Genomic DNA, 9,759 nt, shown 5'->3' with positions numbered 1-9,759 from the left:
CAAAAGAGAGCAGCAGTGAAAAGGCCACGTCCTGCTGCTCGTCATGGCCATGGCTCCAGGGAAGCAGCAGCCCCGACCCGAAGGCAGCAGAGAGGCAGAGCCCAGCGGGCAGGGAGGGGAAGGCAGCAGAGAGGCAGAGCCCAGCGGGCAGGGAGGGGCAGCCCCGAGGGCCACCGGGGCTGCTCCTGCATGTATCAGCTGGGCTCTTGGCCCTGAGGCCCTCCTGCATGCTGGGGGTGCTCCCCAGCTCTAGAGGAGGTGGGAAGAGAGGAATACTGAGACCAATCAGGCTCTGACAGATTCTCAATTATCTACAAGGCAGGCATGGTTCTACAGGCACATGAGATATTTGTGTGAAAAATAAATAAATAAATAAATAAGAGTAATTAAGATATATGAAAATAAAGATACCATTATTAAATGAAAATCTAAAGATGCGGTATAATATATTACAAAGAAGTATAAAAAAACAGTATTCTAACAATTTTATAGAAAAAACATGAGTCTTGACTGGATTGGTGGCTTCAATATTACTGATGAAGAAGCATGTATCTGAAGAGTTTCCACAAGGCATCCTTGAGCTGCTGGTTCCTCATGCTGTAGATGAGGGGGTTCAGAGCTGCAGGAAAGACTGCATACACAACAGCCACCACCAGATCCAAGGATTGAGAAGAGATGGAGGGGGGCTTCAGGTAGGCAAACATACCAGTACTGAGAAACAGGGAAACCACGGCCACGTGAGGGAGGCATGTGGAAAAGGCTTTGTGCCGGCCCTGTTCAGAGGGCATCCTCAGCACTGCCCTGAAGATCTGCGTGTAGGATAGCACAATGAAAACAAAACTAAGAAAGACTAAAGAAACACTCACTACAATAAGCCCAACCTCCCTGAGGAATGACTTTGAGCAGGAGAGCTTGAGAATCTGGGGGATCTCACAGAAGAACTGGTCCACAGCATTGCCTTGGCAGAGGGGCAGGGAAAATGTAGTGGCTGTGTGCAGGACACTATAAAGAAGGCCACTGCCCCAGGCAGCTGCTGCCATCTGGGCACAAGCTCTGTTGCCCAGGAGGCTCCCGTAGTGCAGGGGCTTGCAGATGGCAATGTAGCGGTCGTAGGCCATGACAGTGAGAAGGGAATATTCTGCTGATATAAAGAACAAAAAGAAAAAGACCTGTGCAGCACATCCTTGATAGGAGATGGCCCTGGTGTCCCTGATGGCATTGGCCATGGCTTTGGGCAGAGTGGTGGAGACGCAGCCCAGGTCAAGGAGGGCGAGGTTGAGGAGGAAGAAGTACATGGGGGTGTGGAGGCGGTGGTCGCAGGCTATGGCGCTGAGGATGAGGCCGTTGCCCAGGAGGGCAGCCAGGTAGATGCCCAGGAAGAGCGCGAAGTGCAGCAGCTGAAGCTCTCGCGTGTCTGCGAATGCCAGCAGGAGGAACTCACTCACAGAGCTGATGTTGGGCATTTGCTGTCCTTACACATGCTTTCCAGGTAAAGAGCAAAATGCAGAAGAATGTTAAAACAGAGTTCTCTGAGGAAAACCTATTGTGTCTCTTAAAGCACCCCGTAACCTGAGCCTCTCTCTTTGCACAAAAATCTTTTGGCATCTCTCCTGCTTGAGCTGTGGTTGGTGCTGGCTGAGAGTGGCACTGGGAGCAGGGGCTGCTGTAGGCTGCAGAGGAGTCCTCTCTGGTATACAGGAGGAAGGAATCAGGAACATGGGGGAAGCTCAAGTTCAGTTCACTGGTCAGATCAATAAGCTTTTCAGTGTTATTTCAAACAACTCATCTGAATGCAGAGTTACACAGGACACTGCCCACAAGTTGTGTTCTAATCTACCCTGTGTTTCCTGTCTTTGAGCCACAGGTCCAACCAGCTCTGGAGTGTCCCTGAGAAGAAACTGTAGAGAACTGAGAGCAGAGAATCCCCAGTCCAAGTGCAGCTGGACAGAAACCTCACCTTGTCTCTGAGTGAAATTCTCACACAGACAGAGCTTGGGAGCATCTCCTTCTCTGAGCTCTACCTTCTCTTCTACCCCCACCTGCCCCACAGCCCATGGGCTGCAGGGGGAGAAGAGGCCAGGGAGGGGCTGCTCCAGGGGAAGGTGTCTGCACTGCAGGGCATGGCCACGAGGTGCCCGAATCCCCCCTGCCACGGCGTTTCTGCCAACAGCTCCTTCTGGCCGCCTGCCCCTCTGTGCTGCCTGCAGCTGTCCCTGCCAGGAGCTGCTGCACTGCGCCCACCTCTTCTTTCCCCCTGCCCGTGCTCACAAACTCCATCCCACTCGGCTGTGCTCAGCGCTGCCCTGCAGCACCCTGCCACCAACAGGGACCTGCCAAGGGGCATCTCCATGGCTGCAGGAGCTACGGGGCAGCTGACAGAGAGCCCGGCATGGCCAGCCAGGGCAGGGTGTTCTGGGCTGACGGGGCAGCTGGCTTAGGGCACTCCAAGGGGCTTCTGCCAGACTTCCTCACCTTGCAGGGCAACCCAGCAGGACTCTCAAAGCCTACTGCATTGCCCACTGCCCTCCCAGAAACAAGACCCAGCAGCAGACCCTTCCAGGACCTGCAGCTGCATGGCCCTGCAGCCAGACACTTACCTTGTCAAGGGCTGTGCAGATTTCTCCTGCAGGCAGCTCTCAGCATCCTCCCACTCCCCACTGCCTCCAAGCCCTCTCTCCTCTCCTCTCTGTGTGCCTCTCTCCTCTCTGTCTCCTCTCTCTGTGCTGTGGTCAGAGTCCCCAGCCCTGCTGCGCTGTGCAGAGGAGCTGCTCCTGGGCACAGCTGTCTCTCTGCACCACGGACCTCTTGCCATGAGCTCTCTCTGTCCCACGAGCCCGGCCCAGCTCAGCAGCACAGCACCAGACCAAGGCACTGCAATCACCCCTCTTGGGGCTTTGCCGATGAGCCCACGAACCTCAGGCACTCAGAGACAATTGAAGACATCTCTCCAGAAGTCCAAGTCAGAGGCAAGTTTCCTGCAGTGTCCCCCTGAGGGCCAGCACTGATACAGCCTCCCTTAGAGCTCGTTAGTGCAGAACCCTGGAGGCAGTGAGGACAAGGAGACAAAGGCAATGTAAAGGTGACACTGATGTGTAGACAAACTGGATGTGTGTCATCAAGCACAAGGGCCAGGCCTTCACCTCAAGCGCTTGGGAAGGGAGATCCTTTCCCTTCATGCAGTACTCGGGTCTCTTTGTGGGGCAGTAGGAGATGGGGATGTTCATGGCCAAGTGAGGAGAATGGTACGACCCCTGCCTGCTTCATGAGTGGGGGTGAGGAGGCAATGAGGCCCTGGTGCTTTAACAATAAGATGTCTCCTCTTTGGCCTCAGTGACAGACACAACCGTAGCCATGGACACAAAGACATTGGACCTTTTCAGACTTTCAGCCTTGCCATAGCCCTTGCTCCTCTCCAAACCTAGATACCCTAGAGACTCCCAGACCTGTACCTCTTTATTGGCTATTTGTAGACACATGTCTGTGTGGTGTTACACCAGATCTGAGCTGAGTTTGATAACTTGGATCTTCTTGGTGACTATGCTCCTTGTAAGGCAGCTCTGTAGGAAGCTGGCCTGGTTCCTGCTGAGCAGGCACCACTGCTCATATGGCATCCCTCGTGGTGCCCAGGCCCTCCTCCTTCTGGGCACTGCTCACTCAGCAGTGTCCCAGTCTGCTCTGATGTGTGGGGTTCCTCTTCCTCTGCTTCACAACTAGGCTCTTCTCCTTGTAAATGTCAGGAGGTTTCTGAAGGTAAATCCTGGAATTTCTCATGGTTCCCCCAAGCAATGCTGCATTCTGTCAGCAGTTAATGTCTTCAGGAAGATGGCTCACCCTGATTGTGCTGTCTCTCACAAGATAACAGCATCAGCAGTTGCAGGACAGTTTGTATAATACAGGAGTAACTAGTTGAATGGATTTCCAGCACAGACTTAGAGAAGGTTAGGGGATGGAAGGTTGCCAGGTTCCACCTTTTCTTTGCTTCTTTCCATCCATGCAGTCATTTTGTGTAGAATTGAATCCTGAATGTCATGAAGTTGTGCAGGGACAAATTCAGAATGGCCAAATCCCAACTGAAGCTCAATCTGACTATTACCTTCAAAGACATATGCTGCATATTTTTATGTGTAAATACATTAAAATAAGAAAAAAAAAAAAAAAGGAAAAAAAAAAAAAGAAAGAAAAAAAAAAGAGCACTTAGGTGAATCTTCATCCTGTATGGGGTGTAGGGGGAAGCATATTCACAAGAGTTGAGGAAAAGGCTGAGGTACTTAATGTTCTCTTAATGTTCTCTTTGCCTCAGTGGGTGATAGTCCACCAGCTTGAACAAGCTCGGTAGCTTCTTTGTGATGTCACAAATACCGGCCCCAGGCAGGTAGCAAACCTCTCAAGAGAGATTGTTTGGGCAGGAAATAGGTTCATCACTGTGTGGTGTAATTGCCTTAAGTAACTAGGAAAATAAAACTAACATTCACATTTTTAAGGAAAAGGTACAGCATTGAAGAGGTTTTCAGGGTAGGGCATAACTGCGTTACCTGAGCGTTCCCTAGGCTTCCAACCTTAGATGCTATCGCACTGGGGAAACTTGGTGTGCTAGCCCTAAGGAACAGCACGGAGCGTAGAGTGGAGTGGAGACACCACGGCTAGGCTCTGTAATCAGGTGGGGCCTCGATTTTTCTTGTGCACAAAGCTGTACTTTTTGCCACCCTGAGCCAAAGACCTGTCATGTTTTGACAAATGCTGTACCCTAGTGTACTTTTTGCTCATTATAATATCATTATAATACCAAAACACACCTCCATCCCAAAAGCTACCCTCCTCCAAGGTGCGACCACCACTCACCGAGCATGCGCCCTGAATTTCTCGGAGCCTATTACTTTAAACAGAGACGGGAAAACTTTACACCAATCATAACTAAGATATGCTTGACTAGAGCCACTCAAGCTCCACCTAAGAGATAGAAAATAATATAAATTGGCCCAAGAGAAAGGGGATGTTAGGGAAGATACCACCGTCAGGGGAGATACCATCCCGAGGAAATACAACATCCTTAGGACCTCCTGACTCCTGGGATCAGTTGATGGGCTGAGCCCCTCTCCCCCCCCATATTGGGACGCCTTTGGGTGAGGTCTGAATACTTGCTTATAAATCTCTATAGAGTCTTTGATCCTTTTAATGCGTTTATTTCTAGGCTGCACACCTGTAACACCTGTAACACCTGTAACACCTGTAACATCTGTAACACCTATAACACCTGTGTATTTCATGTATACTAGCTTGCTTTTGCAGACAGTCACTATCACTGGCAATCCAAAAGAACCTGATTATCTGTTGCTGTAATAAACCATACTTGATTGCATTGTGATAACTCTCATTAAGTGCAATGAGGGTGAGGGTGGTTATCCGTGATAGTTCAGTGTTCTGAATCTAACCAGACCCCCAGGCGGTTAATGCGTTTTTGGTGAATGTCTGAACGGACCCCCAGACCGTTAATGCATTTTTGGTTAATGTCTGAGCAGACCCCCAGACCATTAATGCTTTGATGGTGAATGTCTGATGGGACCCCCAGACGGTTAACGTGTTTTTGGTGAATGTCTGACTGTTTCAGTAGTCTGAATCCGACCGGGCCCGTAACGGTTAATCAGCTACACCCCTTAACATGACAGCAAAATTGGCGTAGTTGGCAGGATTGCTATGGATAAACTTCTGCAAAAATACAAATGTGCCCCTTCCCAGGTGGGGAAGGAGTGGGCCCAAAAGTTTTGGAAAGATGAGGAAAAAGTGGTGGAGTGCATTGAGCAGTGTCAGGCTTCATGAAAGATTGGTCAAAGAAAGGGTAAAGGTGTGATTTGTGCTGTGTTAGGAGCCTGTTTGACTTTTGCTCAGCAAGAAGCTAAGGAAACTCCTGCTCCCAAACTGATCTCTGATGCAGAACATACCGCTTTGAAATCAGAGAATGAAATATTGAAGTCATCATTGGCCTTTGAAAGGGAGACAGGAAAAGCATTAGGAGTCAGAGTGGATAAACTTGTGAGTGAAAATAATTATCTTAAACAATTGCTGGAGAGGGTTAGTCATCTGTTAACTAAAATACAGCCTTGTGCTCTGGTTAAGCAGATTTGTAGACTGTTGTATAATGCAGACCCTGAAAGTTGGGATGGTGATATCTGGTCTTACAGTGATGATGGTGTTGAAGAGATTTCTGATTCTGAACCTCAATCGATTTCCTTGAGACCTTTGGTTAAGACTGAGACTACTGTTGATGATAATGATAAAATCCGCACTACTGTGCGAATGATTCCATGGTCGCCGGAGGAGCTGATTAAAATACAGGAGAAGTTCTCAAGGCGACCAGGGGAATCGGAAGTGAAGTATGTGTGGCGAGTTTCTCTTGAAGGAGGAGATCGAATTATGTTGAGTGAGGAAGAAACAGGTGGCTTTTGGGGACCTGGAGTGTTTTTAACCACCACACCAGGAGACCATAGTTACTCTATCACTGCACGGGCGGCATATTGGGCAGGTGGTATAGATCCCCAAGAGAGAGGGGAACCCCTGAAAATTAGAGCTACAGGCTATTCTGACCTGGCTGTAGCAGTACAAAAAGCAGCCTGTATTCAGGCGATATATGAAAGAGATGAATTTAGGAAATCCCCGATGTTAGCTCCTATTGATCCAGTTCGGTTAACCCCTCTCATTCGTGGACTCCCTGATTGTCTTAAGATGTTTGTAGCAAACACCCAGGATTGCATACAAGCTGCTCGTAGGGATGGTGATCGTGGTCGTAGGCTGAATCCAAACTCTCTTATTCCCACATGGAGTGAATTTGTCCAAGACCTAGATAAATATGGATGCCGAATGGGCTGGATTAATTCATCCAGCATTAAGCCCCAAGACCACTCTCGGCGAGTCCACCAAATCCACACTAAAAATCCCAGATACCCTAATTTTAAAAACAGGTTCAATTTTAATAAAGAAAGGGATGAGCTCTGGCGTAAGGCCCTAGCTTTGGGTGCATCCCGACCACTCTTGCGTGGTGCCTCTGTAGACGACCTCCGTACATTAGTCCAATCTCTGGGTAAGAAAAATGTTCCAGATGGAGGGGATTGCCTAACAGGAAAAAATCCTGTCCGTAAAGAATGTACACCTTCAGCACCAAGCTTAGTTGACAAAACAGAATCTCAGCAAAAAAACTCCTATCCCTGGGGAGGGCAGTGAACCACCCTGCTTGGCGGGTATTAGCAATTCAATGGCTCTCTAATGAACAATCTGACCCTATCATTGCCATTCCTGTTGGACCCTGAAAAATATTGGTAGATTTTTTTATTGACACTGGGGCCCAAATGTCAGTAATTACACATGAGACCGCACAGACCCTGGGCATAACACCTGGTCGACGCAGGGTTAAATTTACAGGAATCGATGGTGTGGAAAAACAATGCCCTACCGCAAAAATTTCACTCTGGTTGCCAGAGGAACAAAAATTAACCAGGGTAGAAGTATTAGTTGGTGCTGCATACACTAATATTTTAGGATTTGATGTACTGCGTGGTCGTATGTGGAAACTCCCTGATGGAACAGTGTGGAGTTTCGCGACGTATCAAAGGGATTCAGACACAGTAAAACTGAGCCTGCTACAAATATCTATACCCTTACCTCCCTCTAAAATTACTAATGTTCGGCAATATCTGTTGCCAGCAGCAGCACTTATGGGGATTGACGGGGTGGTAACAGAATTGGAAGAAAGAGGCATTATTAAAAGGACCCATTCACCTTATAATTCACCAGTGTGGCCAGTAAAGCCTGAAGAAATTCAAAGTGATAATGGCTCACATTTTACAGCTGCAGTGGTACAGGACTGGGCCAGAGAGGAAGGGATCCGATGGGTATTCCACACCTCCTATTATCCTCAAGCAAATGGTATTGTAGAACGCACTAATGGATTGGTCAAGCATTTCGCAAATACTCACGAATCTGGATGGCATTTGCGGTTACATGATGCCATCTATCAATTAAATAATAGATGGAGTGGAGATGGCTGCCCCAAAATGAAAGCCTTCTGTGCATCTTCTACCACAATCACTCCAAAGCACTACACTGAAATAGAAAAGCATCATACTAAAATGGAAAAGCACCCTGTAGGATTTTCTCCTGGACAGCCTGTGCTGGTAAAAATGCCTCAGATTGGAATAGTACCCATGATACTAACTACTCCCAAAAATCCCTATGCATGGGAAGCTAAAGATTGTTCAGGAAAAATACACCAGATCAGCACCCGGTGGATATCACCTTCTTTTTAACCCTGCCGGTTGAATACAACCGAGCATATTTTCTTTCTTTTTATGTTTACAGGAACCCTGAGCGAACAGTACATGGACAGCTGGAAGATGATGAATCAACAGTTTGGATTAATAATACTATGCTCCACCCTGACCTTGATGCAATCACTTCTGGTTTACAGCCAAGGAGACCCAGGCTGGCTGTGGTCCCAAGCCTATGTTAAATACACTGGGATTTGGGGAACGCAAGCCTTAAAGGAAAAATTAAACTTAGCTACCATGGTTATGCATGGAACTGAGGTGCTTTCGAGACACGAGTGGGACTGGGATAAGAGATGGCTTCCACTCCTAAAGGGAAGAATAGGAGAAGAAATCCAGGTGGGGTGTAGAATGGTTAATGGCTCAACTCACGAGAAAGCCACATCAATAACAATATCTGGAAACCAGGTGACAACAAAGTCCTGTACTACAGATGAGTGGGATTGTTGGTATAATTTTACCCTGATAGAACCCACTGTTGTAACTTGTATATGGCAACAACACTGCTCAGGTTCAGGCCTGCTGCAATCACGGTGTACAGGACTACTATTTAGATTCAAAATAGATGTGGTTGAACCTGATCCAACTACACCACCTGACCTAACTCCATACATTACATTTGATATACTGCAGTATGGAATTAGAAATATACCCAGTGACACCATAACACCTTATGATGATCCTTGGAATCATGCATTATCACGGTACAGTGCAATCATTGGAACACCTCAGAACAAAAGGGGCCTAAATTTATCTACCTTAGTTTTATAGGGAAACAAAATATTTTTGAAAGATGAATGGAGTTGGAATGATTCTCTAAAAATGACTGAACTTCAAGCCACATCTGGCCAGATAATACAAATTGGTTGTCGAATAACTAATGGATCCACTTATAATCAGCTGACTGAAATTAAGACAGTATACACTGATTCTACTAGACCACAAAATTATAGTACTGATTGTACCAAAATAATGGAACCAAATTTTGATTGCTGGTAAAATTTTACTTTCACCAAACCTATAATTGTGTACTGTCTTTGGGGTTACAGAGGCACAGAAATATTATTTGAATTCATGGTTAATACAGAAATATCATCTACTACAAAGGATAAGAAGCCTCTGCCTCCGCAGATACTTGAAAACGAACCGACTCAGCATCCCATTGGTCTAACTCCTTCCATCTTCAACACAGGTCCTTACATAATTAAAAATGTGGGACAACAACAAATTCTCTTTAACCCTAGTTGGTCCCTAAAAAGGGTAGAGCTAGCGCTGCACATTAATATCTCTGAAATTAACTCAAAATGTACCACCTTTCTGAGAACTGCCTACACCGGCTGGTTAGCATGGTTACATAGACGTTCTCTAAAACAATCTCAGCGCATGCCACAGTATGCAACTGGGTTATTAGGGACAGGATTAGGTATATTAAATAGCTTTGATGCTG

The 9,759-nt window shown here is 47.2% G+C and overlaps 1 protein-coding gene across 1 annotated transcript; it reads right to left on the bottom strand.

Moving 5' to 3' along the window:
• Positions 1-530: 530 nt before the first annotated feature.
• Positions 531-1,463, bottom strand: LOC311216554 (olfactory receptor 14J1-like; the record flags this gene model as incomplete). The annotated part of the gene is made up of 1 exon (XM_084298080.1): positions 531-1,463. The coding sequence occupies one exon, from the start codon at positions 1,461-1,463 to the stop codon at positions 531-533; it is 933 nt and encodes a 310-aa protein (XP_084154206.1).
• Between the last annotated feature and the right edge of the window lie 8,296 nt (positions 1,464-9,759).

This window comes from Netta rufina (genome assembly GCF_964035555.1).
Source record: "Netta rufina genome assembly, chromosome: 18".
NCBI classification, from domain to species: Eukaryota; Metazoa; Chordata; class Aves; order Anseriformes; family Anatidae; genus Netta; species Netta rufina.
Note: the sequence above shows the minus strand (reverse complement) of the source record. Positions and strands in the feature narration are given on the sequence as shown.